General features: G+C 40.8%; 2 protein-coding genes across 2 annotated transcripts; both read right to left on the bottom strand.

Annotated features, from left to right (window-relative positions):
- Nucleotides 1-347: 347 nt before the first annotated feature.
- Nucleotides 348-8,825, bottom strand: MONOS_7461 (putative ubiquitin-specific protease; the record flags this gene model as incomplete). The annotated part of the gene is made up of 14 exons (XM_067877788.1): nt 348-853; nt 1,058-1,183; nt 1,324-6,381; nt 6,607-6,727; nt 7,007-7,122; nt 7,358-7,475; nt 7,722-7,969; nt 8,094-8,234; nt 8,317-8,382; nt 8,406-8,458; nt 8,494-8,584; nt 8,651-8,717; nt 8,763-8,792; nt 8,821-8,825. The coding sequence occupies 14 exons, from the start codon at nt 8,823-8,825 to the stop codon at nt 590-592; spliced, it is 6,504 nt and encodes a 2,167-aa protein (XP_067731640.1). The 3' UTR covers nt 348-589.
- A 1,299-nt stretch (nt 8,826-10,124) lies between these two features.
- Nucleotides 10,125-17,429, bottom strand: MONOS_7460 (uncharacterized protein; the record flags this gene model as incomplete). The annotated part of the gene is made up of 1 exon (XM_067877787.1): nt 10,125-17,429. The coding sequence occupies one exon, from the start codon at nt 17,427-17,429 to the stop codon at nt 10,125-10,127; it is 7,305 nt and encodes a 2,434-aa protein (XP_067731639.1).
- Between the last annotated feature and the right edge of the window lie 1,738 nt (nt 17,430-19,167).

The following is a 19,167-nucleotide window of genomic DNA, read 5'->3' as shown; positions in this document are numbered from 1 at the left end:
ATCCTTTTGATAAACTCTTAATAAAACAACTGATCTATTGTCCTTTTCATTTTTTAATTGTAAAGTTGTTGTTGAAACGAGATCCATTCAAAGCAGTTGTGATGTTTCGCCTCAACTGACTTGTGTTTTGAGGCTTTTTGTTTTTGATTAATTTTTTTTTTTTTTGATTCTTTTCGAATAAAACTTATTCGAAATGTGGTTTTTAATTTATTTTTTTTTTCATTTTCATGCTTCCAGCACTGTACTTTTGGCGAATAATATGCTGACCAGCATTTATTGAATGACAAACAGTCTGTTTTAAAAAATGATTTACTCCACCAAAAAAATGGATGACACAAAATTTGAAGTCTTTTCTTTTGGATTGCATGTTTTCTGCCTTCGCCAAAACGTCAAAAAATAACCAAATAAAAAAAAATAATATTGAACGTAAAATTGCTCAAAGTCCACCAAAAAATTCAATAAAAAATAAATCACAAAAAGCAGATATTAAAACAATATTTAGCATCTTTAAAAAAAGAAAGAAACAAAGAAAAAGTTCCTATGACTTCTTTTACAGAGGAATACGAGAGGTAAAAAAAGCAGTTTATGTTCAATGAATGACAATTGACTTCTGTTTAATCAACGAACGAGAAGGAGTTCTCGGCATCACTTCTTTGACTTCTTTTTTCTCTTCAATTAGGATAGTGGAGATGTATTTCCACACAGCCTCTGGATTTTTGCTGATGTCTTCAGGCCGAAAGATGATTCGGTTGGGCGACATGAAGGAAACAGTGGCACGGCTACAAGAATCGTGCATGAGACGCAATTGTGCAATTTGGAAAATGCGGTTGAACAGCGCAGAAAGGTTTTCTCCCTGAAATTTTTGAAAATTTTTGTTTGAAAAAAGATAACATGAGTTATAATTTGAAAAATTACGAAAAAATGAGAAAAAGTGCAGTCACAAAATATTTGTCAACAAATGTTTTACAAAGAAATTTCAATCATCAAAGAGTTTTTAAAAAGAAAAGAAAAGAAAAAAATAACTTTATTAAAGCAATTAAAAAATGAAATTCCAAACCCTATTTAATACAACAAAAGTTGAGTACTCTTTGTGAGAAATAGTGTTCATATCTGACTCCACAAAATACAACGAAAGCAATCTCGATTGAGATGGATCCAATGCAATATGATCAGGTGGGACAATCTAAATTTGTTTGATTAATAAATTAATAACAATAATAATTACGCAGTCATCATGAATATATACATATCAATTCATAGTAAAATACAAAAACAATTAAAGCCCATGATAAGCTACCACAAACAACAATTTCTTCAGCACACCTCCACTCTGAACCAGCACTGGTCATTCAAAAGACAAGTCGCCGGGTAGTTTTCCGGCACGATGCAACCAGGGCGCACAAAGCAGGTCGGGAACATCACCAGCCTCAAGGGAAGCGTCTGAATCTCTGCCTCTCTCAGCAGCCGCACCGGGCGAAAGCCGAAAGAGCTCCGAGTGCTATGTGAAATGGTGCTGGACAGTGAAAGCCGGTCTGTTGACATCTCAGTCGAGTCTTCAGTCACGTCCTCTTCTTGGATGTCGCTCTTTTTAAGCTCCTTCGCCTCTTTCTTTCGTTTCTCTTTTCTTTCTCTCTTTTCTTTTTTCTTTCTCTCTTTCTTCTCTTTCTTCTTTTGGCTTTTCTTTTCCTTCTTTTCCTTCTTCTTTTCTTTCTTCTTCTTCTTCTTTTCATCTTCGCTTTCATCTAATGATGTAATGGAAGACGAATCATCTTTTTTATCATCGTCATCTTCTTCTTCCTCGTCTCCTTCGCTTTTGTCCTCTTCAACTTTAGCAGCCATGCTTTCCTTCGCTTTCTCATTTTCCTTCTCCTTCTCCTTTTCCTTTTCCCTTTCTTTCTCTTTCTCTTTCTCTTTCTCTTTCTCTTTCTCTTTCTCTTTCCTCTCTTTCTTTCTGTCCAGAAGCACACTCGAAGTATTCTGTCTCCTCAAATCTGAAATCGTCTTGTACAACGACTGAGATTCCATCGACTTTCTCACAGGCGCATCTGCAAAGCCTCCAAAATTCGCCTCTCTTTTCCTCTGCAGCTCCTCCGAAACTGTCCACGAAAACTGGCTCAGCCCGCTGCTCATCATTTCCTGCCGCACACGCTGCAGAAACTCACCAACAGTGACACAGTCTGTTGCCCTCCCTTTCCACTCCACTTCTTCCTCTTCGCTCTGGTTCTCAATCAAAGCTGAAGATGATTTGTTCTCGGACTCTTCTGCAGTCTCTTTCGCTTCATCCATTTTTTCCTTTCCCGTTTCCCTTTCCCTTTCCCTTTTCATCTCCATCATCTTCTTCCTCTTCACATTCTTCTTCTGCCTCGCTGACACAATAAACTCTCCCACCTGTGCTGTCCCCCCCGCCGCCCAGACAGTCACGTTCGTAATCCCCTTCTCCCTCAGCCTGTAAACCGACTCGTCCACTCTGTAGTACACAATCTGGTGCAGACAGCTCGCCACATTCGACATTCCCGGCTCGAGCACATACGGATCCACAATGCCCCAGATACGCTCCCTTGTCACACTCGGAATCAGCGCAAGCTGGTTCTTCGCACTCAAACTGAACAGATTCAGCAGCTCCGGCGCCCCTTTCCCGAACTGCCGCTCTGCCACAGACTCCACAGCCTGCGCCAGCTCGCCTATGCCTAACCGCCCATCGACTGTCACAGTTGTGCCGATCGCTGCCATTATCTGCGCATTCGTCGGCTGAATCTGCATCGTCGCCACTTGCGACAGCGCCCCGTCTTTGCCTGCCACAAACGAGCCGCTCGCCGAGCAGCCGGAATTGTCCTGCTCAACGACTCCGCACGAAATCTTCATCGGCGGCGCGTTCTGGTCGTACCGGAGGGAAGTGTAGTGCCGCACCGTCAGCGCAACCTCGTTGTCCCTCACCGACTGCATCGCAGGCGCTAAGCAGAGCGGATTGGCAGCGAGCTCCGCTTCTGTGGGGATGGGCTGGATGAGCACTTGATCGCCGCTCCGCAGCCCTGCCGAGGCGACGGTGCACCACCAGGGGATGAGGGCACCCACACGGTCACAGAAGTGGAAGAGATAGACGGACGGAGGAGAAGGCGAGAGGGAGAGGGAGGGAGAGGGAAAGGGGGAAGAGAAGGTGGAAGATGCAGAAGAAGAAGAAGAAGAAGAAGCAGAAGCAGAAGAAGCAGAAGCAGAAGAAGCAGAAGAAGCAGAAGAGGAGGAAGAGGAAGAGGAAGAAGAAATGGAATGTGAATGTGTCATTAATTTGGATATGAAGTGCAAGACAGAAAGAGCATCTTCAGTGAGATATTCCTCAGGAAACATGAGAGACTGAGGGGAAGGAATTAGTTCTGCTGTTTGATCAGCATTTGCATCAGAAGCATTTCCTGATGGAGAAGAAGAAGAAGAAGAAGAAGAAGAAGAAGAAGAAGAAGAAGAAGAAGAAGATGATGATGATGATGATGAGGAGGAGGAGGAGGAGGAAGATGATGACGATGTGCCATTAGCTTTTGCCTCTTTCGCTTCTTTCTTCAATTTCTTCATCAATTTTTTCTGTTTCTTTTTAGCACTGTTCAAGAAATTGACATACAAATTCGCCAGAGTTGGTCTGTTTACCCACACATCCAGCAGCGGCTGCAAGAAAATCAAAGGAAAGTGGCGAGGAAGCGCCAAGCGCCCGACATAGCGGATGCTCCCTGTGGACGGCTCAAACAGCTTGAAGAACAAGAGAACTGGGGTGGTTTTCCTTCGGACTCGGTGAGGGTGCCACGCGGGGAGGGAAGAAGAAGAAGAGGAAGAAGAAGAAGATGATGACGAGGAGGAAGGCAATGAAGGAGAAGGAGAAGAGGATTTTGGTTTTGGAGACGTGGAAGTTGTATTTGTGTTGTTTTGTTTACTGATTTCAGACCGAACTGCTGAAGAAATTGGCTTTTCTGCCTCCGCAGAAGCATTTTTGACTGATTCTAATTTTTCTTTTTCTTTTTCCTTTAAATCATTATCGTTTTTATACTCTTCAGCTTCCGCGCTGTACATCGGAGTCATTTCGATTTCTTTGCCATTTTCTGTTTGACCTTCTGCTTCTTCTTCTTCTTTCAAATCAGCTTTCAGTTCATTTGCAGTGGAAGACGCCCAAACTGACGCATCATTCGCTATTTTTTCTTTTTCTGCTGTTTCTTTTTCCGCTGCTTCCTTTTCGCAACTGCCTTCTTTTTCTTTTTCTTTTTCTTCTTTTTCTTTCTTTTCTTCTTCTTTCTTCTCTGAAGATGTGTTGTCTGTTTGCAAAGATGTTTCATTACTTTGATTGTTGTGCTCATTTTTTTCTATCTCAGAATTCAGCGATGTCACAAGAACGATTTGCTCAGGGTTGATGATCAGAGGCTTCGCAATTGTCGCTTCTTCTTCCTCTTCTTCTTTTCCTCCTTCTTTTCCTTCTTTTCCTTCCACACTTTTACCTTTTGTGTTATTATTCGAGCAATTCCCTTTATTTCCTTCTCTTTCCCTCTCCATCAAATTCAAATTGCTGCTATTCAGATGGCTGTTTCCTGTTATTGTGCTCACACTCGCCTGTGCCTGGTCAACAATCAGCAGAGGCTGCTGCTCAATCTGCTCCTGAATAGCTGCCTCGCTTATCTCCACTCCCAATTTTCCCTCATTCAATCTTCTTGTTTCAGAAGTTGTTCGGTCTTCTTCATTTGATTCATGTTCGGATTCTGTTTTGCTTTCAGTTTTGTTGTTCTTCTTTGGATCTGTTTGTTCTGCACCATTCTCGGGATCATCTCCTTCCTCTTCGCAACTTTCTCCATTCTCCTTTCCTTTCCCTTTCTCTTCCTCCTTTTCCTCCTCATTCTCCTCTTTCACTTCCTCATCCGGCATCATCATCTCCTCCACATAGATGTGATTCACAGACGCAAAGAACAGCTGCGCCAGCGGCGTTTTATCATTTTCCCAGTCTGTTTGCTGTGTGGGATCCAAACAGCTGACAGGAGACAAAACACACAAAGAACGAGAAGAGAAAGGAGATTGAGCATTTGGGGGAAGAGGAGGTGCAAAGGAACGCCGCCAGATGGGAAAAGAGGAAGGAAGGAGAGAAGAAGAGACGGATTGGATGCTGCGGACAAGAGAAGAATCAACATTTGGTGTGATTCGTGGGATGAAGGGGTTTATGCCAACACTTCTGGATGTGGTATTGTTCTGATTGCTGTTGTTAGCTCTATCGTTATTTTCATTCAACTCCTGATTTTCTCGCTCTTCTTCCTCTTCCTCCTCCTCTTCTTCTTCTATATCTGTCAGCTGTCTATTTTCCGCCACCGCCCTGTTCATCAGCCTCCAGATGCGCATCTTCTCCTCTTTGATCCCCGTGAGCCGGCTGAGCGTCTCTCTCAGCGTTTTCCACGAGGCCGTCCGCATCAGCCAGAAAACAACTGCCTTACGCGGGTCAAACATGGGCTCCTCATTCGCAATGGTCCTGCTGCACAGAGAAGCATCGCTGTGCAGGCGGAACACGATGCGCATCTTCTTCTCCTGGAACGCCACGATCGAGTCACGGATATGGCGCGGGATGTCGCTCTCGGCCACGTCCTGCAGAATCTCCCGCGCCACGTCGCTTCGCACATACACCAGCATATACGCTGATGAGATGCGCCCAACCACCCGCGGCTTGGCTCTGTCTCCAGAGGAAACACTGCCTCTTCCCTGTAGTGACTGCATTTGACTTGAATGAGGAGACTTCTGTTGTGGTGGAGGGGGCACAGCAACTGTCACTCCGAAGTTCTCGTCGATTGCCTCGTGGGCCGACGAGCGGCTGACTGAGGTGTCGTTGAAGAGAAACCATTTTCCGTTGCATTTGGGGCTGATGTAAACATAATAGTGGCCTCCCCCAACCCCTCCTGAATGCACAAGCACAGAATGCAGCGTGTAGCGGTAGCTCTTCACGGGCCTCTCTGAAAAGGCGAATTTCTCCAGCATCTCTGGGGAGAGGGAAGGAGAAGGAGGAGAAGGGGAAGAAGAAGAAGAGGAAGAAGAAGGCGAAGTGGGAGGTTGTGTTGAATCGCAAGGTGATGGAGGCGGCTCGTTGTTCGGTCCAACAATTGGCGATGACCCATCAGCGCTTCCAGCTTTCTCCTTTCTCTCTTTCTCCTTCTGTCTTTCGATTCTTTCTCTCTCTTCCTTCTCTTCCTTCTCCTGTTTGATTCTCAAGTTCTCCTTCTGCTTCTCTGTAAGCGTCACAACGTATTTGTCCAGGCAGATTTCTGGGTAGAATTCGAATCGGTCGTGCACTTTCGCCATTCGGTCAGTCATCACGTCGTATTCCCACCGCATCAGCTGCAGGTGGAGAATAGGGGGAAGCTCGAGAAAACGGGTGGACTGGGTTAAAAAAAAAAGGAGGAAATGTGAAGAGAAAGAGAAAGAGAAAGAGAGATAAAGATAAAGATAAATAAATAAAATGCGTTGTATGTTTGAATGAATAAAGCAAATGGTTAAATGAATATTCAGTTTTTTTTTCCCCCAAGAAATAACAAATCAAAAATTCATTAACAATTAAACACGAAAACATTCACAGGAAAATAATGTCACAATGAAATTGCATACTTTTCCCGCGGTTTGCAGTCCGTATCCCTCCGCGTTGTATTTGTTGTCTCCACTTAGCATCTCCTCTTCGGTGTATCTGTCAAACGAGTCGTAGATGTTCTTGCAGCCTTTGACTTGGAGACTGGGGAGGGGGTAGAAGCAATTTAGTGGGGAGATGTGGAAAGATAAGGAAAGATAAGGAAAGATAAGGAAAGATAAGGAAAGATAAGGAAAGAGGAGGAAAGAAGTTGTAATTCGTAATAATGAAGGAAATGATTATTTAATTTGTGAGTGAGTGTGTTTGTGAGTTAGCGAAAATTTAATCAGAAAAAACAAAGGAAGGATAGAAATTCATGCGTTGAAAAATAAATAGAAAATATGAATAAAGCAATAATAATAACAATAATAATAGAAAGCAGACCTGAGATCAAAAAATGACTCAACATGAGCGCTTTCATAGTCCACATCGACGCATCTTATAGAATTGTATGTTTTTCCTTCAAGAAGACGATTGAAGCAGCCTCTGAACGGAGTTGGCTGAAATTGAATCAAGACAACATTTTTTCACACACACATATAAATAATAAATTCTCATATGAAAATATCACTCAAAAAAATCCAAAAAAATATAGCAAATTTAAATAAATAAATAAAAGGAAAAATCAAAGAAAAAAAGAAAGAAAAGGAAAGGAAAGGAAAGGAAAATATTTGAAAAAAGAAAGAAGAAAGAAAAAAGAAAGAAAGAAAGAAAGGTTAGTCAAGATTGCACAACTTTCAGTTTCTCCATCAGTTTGTCGAGAAGAACCCGATTCATTTCCTGCACGTCGTGCTGCTCAAACGACTCGCCAGATGTCCATCCGAACGAAAGTGTCAGCTCTTTTGTTGAGACACTTTGAAAATTATATTTATTTAAAAAAAGTGAGTATAAAACATTATGAAGTTAATAAGGAAAAAATTGTAAATGAAGCGAATAAGTTGTAAACAGAAAAAAAAGAGAGAGAGAAAGAAAAGAGAATTTACGAATGAGAGAGAGAGAGAGAGGGAGGGAGAGAGAGAGAGAGAGAGAGAGAGAAATTATAAAGAAAACGCTCTGTTTCACCTATTCAAGTCTCTGCAATTTTCATTCCCTTCAATACCTTTCTTCTGATGTCTGCATCGAATAAAACAGTCTTTGAAGCGCTTCAGCCATCTTTGGTTGTTTCTTTTCTGTTTCTTGTGTTGCAGCAGCTGAAGTCGTTTTTTCTTTATCACTTTCTTTTTGATGATCCGCTGATTCATTGGCCTTTTCATTAGGCCCATCTTTTTCGTTCTTTCCGTCTTCAGTCTTTTCTGTTTCGTCTTCAAGCGCAAGCGCCTCTTCTTCAACTGGCATGTGATACACACACTGTACCGCACGCACAGGCAATATCAATTAATTTATTAATCAATCAAAAATAAATGTGTGATTCATTTCAAATGTGAACCATCATAAATAATTGTTTTTTCAATAAATACTTGCACTTGCATACCCAACGAAAAAGGGTCGTGTGAAACAACGTCTGAAGCAACGAATTCAAATAACACGTTGCTCCTTGATTTTCTAAACCAATCATTCCCTTTTGAACTTTCTCTGTTCTTCGTAAAAACTGTCGCTTAGACTCAATTACTGGCTGATTGAATAAATATTTTTTTTTTTTAAGTTCGTAGAGTTCTTTCAAAAAAAAAAAAAAACGTTCAAGTTAGCAAGCAAACTTCGATTTCAAATGTTACTGATATGAAGCCGTTTTTAAGAAATCCATCCTTTTCAGTAAGTTTATTCTTTAAAACAAATTCCGTAAAACCTCGATCTCTTTCTGCGAGTCGAAAATAGTGTGTGTTATCTTTAATGGAAGCACTATATTTCATTGTTAATTTTAATTGCATGCATACATTTTGTTATTGATTTTTTAGGATTAATATTGTTCAAAGTGATTGCAAATCTAAATTGTTTGGCAAAATGATTCAGCAAGATGTTAAATGACTAGAATTCCAAAAAGACACAAAATCAAAAAGCAGAATGAACAAGAAAAGCTTCAAAAACACAGACCTGACAATCCAAATAAAAAGATTGAAAATTATCAAATTCGTTTTCGCCAGGCTGCGAAATGATTCTCCTAAACAAATAAAACATTTTACAAACATGTAATAAAGTTTCAAACCAGTTTAATCCAAATGCCTCAATAACAGGACTGTAATGGGCCACATTTTGATGAAAACGCCATTCAACTGTTCTTGAAACTATATCATCAAAAAATGGAGGAACATTATCGGATCCAAATAAGCCCTTTTTCAGGGCATGCAAGATGAAAGATTGCCCTGGTGTTGATTGAGTTGCACCCGTTGTTGAAGGTGAAAAAGAAAAACAAAAAATATAATTATGACTGTGATCACTTTTTCATTCAATTTTCTTTCTTTCACTTTTTTTTTAAAACACGTTCGGGATGGAATAGCAATGTCTGTTACCCAACTTCCATATTGCAGGAAGATTCAGAACATGTTTGCAGAATATGAAAAAAAAAAAAGGCAATCAGAATTTTCTAATTATCGAAATAATTTGCAAGATGTGGGCTTGAAGGAAAGATGATTAAAGAAAAATGATAAATTCTTGAGCTCAGTCGAAGGAAATCAAAAACTGGAACTCTTCCAACAATGTGCTGTTTGATTCACCTTTTCTTATTAAAAAATTATTTTGTTATCGTTTTCATTTTTCTTATACAAAACAAACTCATACATTCTCAACGATTTATTTTGGCTGATTGCGATAACAAGAATGAAGTGATTGCGAATGACTATAAAAAATGTCATACAAAATTTACGTTTGAAGAACAAGAATTACAAAAAATCCTCCAATTTTAATAATGAAGAAGATAAAAAAGAAAATAAGTTTCTGAGAATATAAACGGAAAAATTGATTTGTGTAAAAATATGAAACAATTTGATTTGTAAAGGAGTTAAAATGTGACAAAAAAGCAGAAAGAAACATTTGAAAAACATTTGAAAAACATTTGACAAAAGAGTGGTAAATATATACATATATATGGATGCTTCAAGGTGCTATAAAAAACAAAAACATAAGAATATTCATTTGAAACGCAAAATGCAATCAAATTAAAAATTCTATAAAGTTGATCATTCACGAAAAAAAGAGAGGAAAAGTTGAAACAAAAAACTTAAACTATAAAACACACTCTAAAAAATGGACTGAAAAAAATATTTGAATGAAAAAAATCTTTCATTTCCACTTTTTCAAATAAAAAGTTTTTCCCTTCACACACAATTTGTGATTCAAAAACCACGCTTCTCTTCTGCCTTCTTTTTCAATCACCTTTAAAAAGTTATTTCATCATATTTCAAAAGTGTTGCTGCTCACATATGTTTCTTGATTGCTTTCTTGCACTTGTTTGTTGTTATTTCTTCTTCACTCCTTATTTTTTGTGTTTTTTCTCATTTTTATTCTTTGAGCATGTCTTTGCTTCTCGAATAACATTTCACACAACCCATCCCCACGTTTCTCAAATCATTCATTCTTTTTTCTCCTCAACAAGCAAAATTTCTTTTGACACCTCACTTCCTTCTCTTCTTCCACTTCCATAATTGATCCTGATTGGAACAACGTCCATTGCATCTGTCATCGTCATCACCCATCCGCCTTTTCCATACATCCCAAACAGTTCCTTCTTCACATCCAGAAGCGTTGATCTGCTTTCCACTTTCTGATACAAGCAACTCAACACCAGATTGTGAAGCCTCGATTCACTCACACTTTCCAAGCTTGGCCTTTCACCATTGGATATCTTCTGCCCAGCAATCTCTACCTCATACTCCCCAAATGGAATCTGCAGCGTCAAACATTCCCACAGCATCATCCCAATCGAGAATGCCACAGACTCCTTTGTTGCTTCCATCTTCCTGTTCATCACCAGCTCTGGCGCCTTCCACCTCAAACACTCTTTTTTGAATTCGTCCTCTTCCTCAAACGCAGAGGAGGGAAGAGAGTCATCATCGTCGTCACTGGCAGATGTCATAACTGTTGATGAAGAGATGGATGATGATTCTGAATCATCATCCAGCAAAATGTCAGAATGCATTACAACGCAGATCACCATATGCTCGGAGAACAGAACAATGTGAGGACTGAGATTTGCCAGTGATTGAAGTGGGTTTTCCATTTCATCAAACGAATGAAGTGCTCCATTTGCCACCCAGAACAGGATCTGAGCTGCTGTCACCTCCCGCTCCTGCAAACTTCCAATTGCCATCTCCTTCTTCTCGTTCCTTCCATGAAGCAACATGAATAGTGAATCCCTCAGATCCACAATCAGCTTCTCATGAGGGGATGAGCATGCCATCGCATCCACCAAGTTCGACATGGATGAAGTGGTGGGGCACAGATCCTCCCCACGAACAAAAGTCGAATCTGAGTCAGTTGTTGAAGTGGATGAAATGGAAGGTGATGGAGTTCTCTTCCTTGTTTCCTCTTCTTTTTCATCAACCTTTTCCAATGCCCATTCTGGGATCTTGTCTGAATCTCTTCCCAAAATGTATTCTGTTGATCCACTCTCACTCAATAAATGCTCCGATGACTCTGAATGTCCCAAGCTTTTCTCATACACCCTCTTCTTGATCCTCTCTTCGTTCTTCTTCTCTGCCTCCCTCTCAGCTCTCCTCCACTGCTCCTCTGGTGACATCTCCATCGTTACCATCTCAAACGCCTTCGGATCTTTTCTCACTGTATCATCAACAATCTCTCTCAGATCTTTTGCTTCTTCTTTTGCCTTTCTCCATCGAACTGCCAGAATAATAATGACTACAAGCAGTGCAACAACAATCACTACGCAAACTATCAACAACCAATAAGATTTACCTTCTTTTCCCCCTTCAGCAATTCTATCATCTCCTTTGGCCTTAATTTCACTTCCATTCTTCAGAATGAAAGACTCAGTTGATGAAGGAGAATCAACTTTTCCAAACAGAATGCACATGCTCACTTCTGTCTCGTCTCTCACTTCCTCCAATTCTGAAGATGAAATAATTGAATGAATTTCATTCTCTGACACATAGCCTTCTTCATCAATTCCCTTTCTCATGATCTCCTCTTCATCTCCATTTTTCATGCTTATCTTCACAGACAAATCACAAGGCAGAAGCAGCTTCCCATGAATGATCAACTTCAGTTCGTCTGATGGCTGGGTTGTTTTCTTCACATCTTCAAGAATTGGAATAAAGAAGGGAGATGCTCTTTCAGCTGCTATCCCTCCCAATTGACATCCTTCGTCCAATATCCAAAGTGATGTGTTTTTCTCAATTCCATCTCCTCCTTTCACACTCACAACATTCAATGTTCCAGAATCTGAACAGATGATGTTTCTTCTCAATGATGGATATCCCTCAACCGATGGATTGTTGTTTTCAAACTCTCCCTTCTCAATAACAACACTTCCACCTGACAAAGAGAGCCCTCCTTTCTTCGAGTTGCTGATTGTGGTGTATTTCATTGCCAAATTGCTTGAAATGGCATCCACAACTGATCCCTTCCACTTGCAAACCTCTTCTGTTCTTCCATTTGTTTTCTTTTCTTCTCTTGCTTCTTCCTCCAAATCCCCAGAGAACCTGCACAGATCAAACCTCACATTGGCACAATTGCTCACCGACACAATCGATCCTTTCTCCTTTGAGCTCAAACACTTTCCAAATGAACAGTTCGATAACACTTCATCCTTCACCAAATTCTGCATTTTCACAGCACTTCCACTTCTTGAGAGAGTGATGTTCTGAACATCCAACTCCTTCATCTCCACTTCTGCTCTGTCTCCAACTTCAATCACGTTTCCCCCTGATTCGAGGTTATCTATTTTTGTTTCTGATATGGTTGCTTTCGATTCTCCAATGAATTCAATCAAAGGCACAGACAATTTCATTCTCGTGAACACACACTTGTCCGTCTCCAGCTCTCCTCCTTCAACTCCCATTATTGTGCTGTGAATGGCCAACGCAAATGTGGATGACAAGCATTCGCACTCACTCATCTCTGTTGTCCCGTTCTTCACTTTCATTATGCAGCTGTGACTTGATGAAAACTGTTCTCCAAACTCAAACACACACCGCTCCACAACACACTCATTCACAAATGTGACCATGTTCCCTTCATTTCCCATCTCTAGAACAGTTGCATTGAAATTGATTGTCGCCTTCACCTTCTTCATTGGCTTCACACTCACGTCTCCCATCACACATTCTCCTCCAATGTCCCCTTCTCCATCAATAAAAATCGCGTTCATGATCCCCTTTTGAATGTGAGACACTCCGTGGCTGATGCTTTTGCATGGATTCGTCTGCTCTCCGCACTGTCTGATATCCCTCCCATTCACACACACAAACACCTGCTGCCCATAATAGAATGTGATCAGCGGGATCAGATCAACATCTCTTTTCTCTTCGTCGCTTCCACAAATCGAGTTGTTCGACTTCAGAGCATCCTGGCTGAAGTCCAGCGAGAACAGCTTCTCATTGATCTGCTTTTCAATCCACTTGCACCGGATGAACACATCCTTCCCCACAAACGCATCATTCATTGTGAATCTGGTGCTCTCGATCATTATCCCCAAAGGCGGTGCATCCTCTGTGTCTGCTTGTGCTTCGCCCAGGCCAGATGCATCTATCATCAGCCCTCCTCCTCTCCCCTTCACTATGGAACAAATGCACATCCCAAACGAGCAGCCACTCACTTTCAGCTCACTTCCTCCACTCCTCAAACCCACTTTCATCCCTCCTCCCTCTTCACTCTTCTCGCTCAGACACTTTGTCATCACACACTTTTCCACACAGCACTTCATTCCACCACCAAATGAGCCATCATTCAGAATTGCGGCTCTGCTATCATTGCATGTGATGCTTGCGAATGATGAGCTGTTGATGCTCAGCAACATCACTCCATCTCCATTCTCTTTGCCTCTCAGCATCGTTGCTCCTTTCAATAAGCTGGCTGATGAGAGAGCAGATTCGCTGAGCGAAATCAGACTCCTTCCCGAAATGCTTGTGTTGGTGATCGACATATTCATCACATCTGCCACTTTCACATCTGAAGACAATTCCACAAAACCTTGTGAAAAATGGAATTCTTTCAGAGCACAATCTTCAATTGCCACACTCCCTCCATCCACTTTCACCAAGCAGAAATCCGTTTCTTTTGAAGGATCCTCACAAACAAATGAGCAGCTTTTCACAGAAAGGGCACCATTCGTTGATGATGATTTGAGGAAAGACAGATGGCGGACAAGCACATTTGGAAGAGAAAATGAAACATTCACAAATGAGAGGATCACTTCTGAAGCAACCATCGCCTCTCCATTTTCTCCATCTGTTTCCTTCTCTTCTGCAATCCTCAAAACTGTTCCATTTGTCTCTCCTTCAATCTTCACAACTGATGTGATTGACGATGATGATGAAGAAAATGATATTGAACTTCGAAGCAATCCTGAACCTGACACAATGATCGTTAATTCTATTGTTTCAAGTGTTGTGTATCTCAATGAAACAAGATGATCAATCGATGAACAAGGTGCTTCTGAATGCCCACACCCACTGAAATCTTTTCCACTTTCAAAAGTGACAAACCCATCCCCACTCCAATTATCCCACAAATACACAACAAGTGGAATCACATATCCCTCCTCTCCTGTTGTCTTCCTCTCCCATCCACACAACTCATCCAATGATCCCAACTCCTCATCACTAATCTCCCATTTGAAGTTCTCTTTGTTCACAATCTCACTCAGATCCCATCCTGAAACAAACACATTCTTCCCTTTCCAAGCATTGCATCTCTCAAATGTCATTCCTTCCAAAATGAATGTTCCCAATTGATTGGGAAGCTCAACAAACATTCCTCCTCCCATTCCTCTCCCTCTCTCTTCTCTATCCTCCGTTGGCACTTCACATCCATCAAACTTCACTTCCTTCATCTTCAAGCTCCCTCCACTTCCAACAGACATCATCATCCCTCCTCCTCTTCCATTTGAGTCTGCTTCATTCTCTATCTTGCAACCATCAAATGTGGTTGACCCATTGATCACAACCTCTTCATCTTTGCCGATCGAAATCTTCATTCCTCCACCACAACCGTCTTTCTCCTCAACACCACACTCACTGAATGTGCAATTCGTGATTATAATAACATCAACAATAGAAGTTTCAGAATTCTTGCTTTCCTTTTTGTCACAGCTCCTTTCCAAACAGCTTCCTCCTCCATTTCTCCTCGAAATTCCTGTGAGAACACAATTTGAAAATTCAGCTGAACTTTCTCCAGCACATCTGATTATTGGATCTGACAAGGTATTTATTGATCCTTTGTTCGAGAAGCCTGTCATGTGCAGAACTCCTCCATCAATCTGAAAAACACAGAATTCGATTTTATTCTGTGAGTTTCCGATGACAGGCTCAATTGAGCAATCATTGACACTCAAAGCATTCGAAGAGGAAAGGATGAATGAAGAGGCTGGAGAAAGCGCTGATGGAAGCGAAAAGCACATATCTTTCAGCAATGCTTCAGATGAAACTCTGATCACACATTCTGAGTCAAACTGAAGAGCAGGAGGCACAACAACCTCAACCGCAGTGTCTTCAATTGTGCCTGTCACATTCCAAAACTGGCTCTCCATCACAACCTCTTCACAGAGCACAAATCCATTTTTGATTCGGATTGTTCGTGGCACAGCCCCATACCACAACTCAACCACTCTCTTGATCGATGAGCACGGATACTGCTCCAATCCACATCTGCTGAAGTCCATGCTTTTCTCTCCTCCCACAAATCCAACATCTCCTGCTTCCATCAAATATGGAAGAAGTGGCACACACTCCTCTCTGCACCCATCCTCAAATCCCAACAAGTCTCTGTCCGTCATGCCCTCATGCTCAAAGCCAAATGTGATGCGACTCACAACATCTCTCAGACACTTTCCATTCACAAATATGTTGTTCCCTTTTTCTGCCTGGCAATCCTCAAAACGAGCACAATGGATGCAAAAAGCACAACTCTCATCAACAACATCCAGATAAAGAGCTCCACCATATCCTCCAACTCCATTTCCCTTCCCCACACAGCTGCAACTGCTGAATGTCACACATTCCATATTCTCATCAGCACACTCACTTGAGACATTCCCGATCTCAATCTGTGAGCCTTCATCCAGTTGAATCCACATCCCTCCTCCACACCCATCCTCACAACCGCAGTTCCTCATCATTCCCCCTGAAATATTCACATTCATCCCATTCACCAGATTCCCACTAATCACAGTCCCTTCTCCACTCGCTCGAGAAATGCCATATGCATCAACATTGTTCATCTGGAAAGACAATGAGCATTCACCTCTGATGTCGAATGCTGGAACAGATGAAAATGATATTCCATTGATCTCAACAGAATCAAAACTGACAGACCCCTTTTGGACAATCATCAGCGATGCTGTTAAAACACAGCTTTCATCGTTTTTCAATGAAGTGATCACACACTCAACCAATTTCAACATCCCTTTTTCTGCCAACACTTCCATCAGATGAGACGATGGATTCTCTCCACAAACAAATGTGATTTTTCTGAAACTTCCCACTCCAGCTCCAATGGCCACCAACGATTCTCCATTTGGTGATCTGTTGCGAACAACCACTTGTGCCTTGTCTTTCCCCTCAAATGCAATCCTCATTTTTCCAACATCAATTTTGTTTTCTTCATAATCCCCAGACTCAATGATCACTTCATTTCTGCTTCCTTCACCATCCAGCACACTCATTCCAAACTCGATTGTTTTGCATCTCCTTCCATATCCGTCCTCTGCTCTCACAAACCCACAGGCCATGTGATCCAACCCCTCCTGTGAGTTCACAAACACTGGGTTGAAGAAAACTTTTGGAATCCAGTCATCGTGTTCTGTTGTTCCAATCACCACTCGATTGCTATTTGCAGCTGTGTTTGAACGGCAAAGCACAAAAGAATTTTCAGTGATGTTTGTACACCCTTCATGCGCATAAACATCATGGCCAATATTTGCAGCTGTGTTGTTTGAAAAGAAGCAAAACACAACCTGAATGTCACTCACTCCTGTTCCATTGGTCCATCCAAATCCTGCACCATGTCTTTCGCTGTATCCGCAACAAATTGAACAATCAGTGAAAATGGCAGCAACATTACTATGGAAGCCAATACTTCCACCTCCATTGTATTGCGTTGTGTTCTTTCTGCAACAACAAAAGTTACATTTTTCAACAAGCCCCTGATGTTCGTTTTCCTGGATAAATACCCCACCTCCAGTGTGTTTGATTGAACTGTTGGAACAATTTACACAATTCACATAAAAAGTTGAAACATAAAAAAGGTCAATGCATCCACCAGAAGCTTCACATGTGCAAGAATCAAATACAGAAGATATAATAACGAAATATTTTCCGGTTTGTCTTGATGAAATTGCCCCACCACAATAAATGCTGTAGCATGAATGAAATCGACACAAGGTGACATTTAAGAGTCCAGAAGAAGTGAAGAGAATAGCTCCACCACTTGTTCGTGAAGAATTTTCAGTTGAAAGGTTGTTGAAATCACAATCCACAAATGTTGCATCACCTGAGTTCACAACTTGACTCTCCATGCTTTTGTTTCCAATCACTGGATCTGCATTTTCTCTCCGAACGCATTGCGAATACGACGAATTCAGAGCCAAAAAGTGATTATATTTTGAACGCATCCCTTCAACCAGTCCTCCTCCAAGTGGCGAGTCAACTTTTTCCACAAAACATCCCTCGAAACGATATTCATTTTCTGAATTGCCCATTGAACATCGATTGCTTTGGCCTCTCGCACTTTGTGAGATGTTTGCAAAATGGCAGGTGCAAACTGCTATTTCCCTTATGTTTGTGCTTGCCAAAAGAGAAATTGATCTCACTAAAGCAAATGAAGAAAAATCAGAATCAAACATTTTCAGATTCTTATTCTTTTGTCCAAAACCCTTTCCGTCACAGCCAACAAGCGGTTCACAAATGTCTGCAAACTGATTGACACAATAAGAAATGTTGCTCAAAATCAGATGACCTTCATTCAACCTCAACAAATTGCCATATGACATTCCATGATCATGCACTGAACAACAATGGACAAGAACGGTGGACAAGCTGTTGATGAGAATCATCGATCTTCTCTTTTCTTTGATGAACATCAAATATTTCATCTCACAACTCGAATTTCCAAAATCGGCCATCGTCATCACAGTGGATCTTGGATTGTGAAAAACACTTTTCGAATCACGAATGATCTTCAATTGACTCTTCTCATTCTTCAAATGGCAATTCATATCGTTTGGTTCACTTCTTTTCTCTTTTGAACCCTTTTCACTCTCCTTCAATATCATCTTCGTTTCTGCAGAATCTTCACAAATTGTTTCATCTTCTTTAAGACTATTTCTTGATTTTTGTCTGTTGTGAGCAGTTCCAAACGGAGTTTCCTTTGAATGTTCGTAAGTCGATTCCTGTTTCCTGATATGAACAAAATGGTCATCTTCAGTCGATGTCAAGTCAGAGTGTTCGCGTTTGTCAGCTGTCTCAAAGCTGTTCAACAGCGCAATCAACGCAAACACAAGCATCAAATTCATTCTAAGTGTGAGTATGGGTTTCAAATGTTTTTTCAATCAAACGATTTTTGGCAATGCTTGAACATCCATCATTGCATGACACAAGCCATTATGCAAAAAACATATTTTATTCGATGAACCTTAATTAAGAACTTTTGATCCATTTATATAATCACAGTTATTGTTTTCCTGATTTCTGTTCATTCTTTGCATTTGTTTGACAATCAATAAAAAGCGCTCAAAAATGAATTTGTTGTCCAAAAACTGTTTGTTGTGCATTTGAAAGCGTTTCATTTTGTGATTCATTTTGAGTGCATGCAGAATGTGGAACGATGAAGTGTTTTGTTGTTTGGATGTTGTTTGAAACAAATTGAACGCTCATTTCGGAATTCACGAGCTACAAACATGATGATCTCGAAACATTTCAGAAAGTCATTCTCCATTTTCGGTTTTCACTGGAAGTCATATGATTTTGCTGTGGATTTCTTTTCTTTTTGACTTGAGAGAAATCATCACAAAAGCCAGCCAAAAAGCGTTATACCTTCCAATTTATCTATATGTTTTTCCAATGATGATGAAAGCAGGGTTCATCGCTGTTTGCAATGAGGACTTCAAGAGTTACAGAGCATTTTCAAAAGAAGATTCACTCACGTTTTGTAAATGCGAATGAAAAACAAATACGACCAATGCCATTTGATGAAGTTTCTTTGAAGGAATGCGCAAAGATTATTGACTTGAGACATTGAAGAACTCCGTTTCGATTCATCCTCATGTCTTCAAACAGAAGCGCAAAGTCACTTCGAGCTCATCATCTTTGACAAACATTCTTCGTTGTTTGTCGCTTCTTCTTTTCTCTTCTTCTTCTTTGACAAAAAGAATAACTCTGCTTTTTTGTATTTTTTTTTTTTTCTGTTGAATCATCCAATGCAGCATTTCATCCACTTTT

Source organism: Monocercomonoides exilis, assembly GCF_001643675.1.
Source record: "Monocercomonoides exilis strain PA203 chromosome Unknown scaffold11-1913109, whole genome shotgun sequence".
NCBI classification, from domain to species: domain Eukaryota; phylum Preaxostyla; order Oxymonadida; family Polymastigidae; genus Monocercomonoides; species Monocercomonoides exilis.
This window is presented reverse-complemented; position numbering and strand designations above follow the sequence as displayed.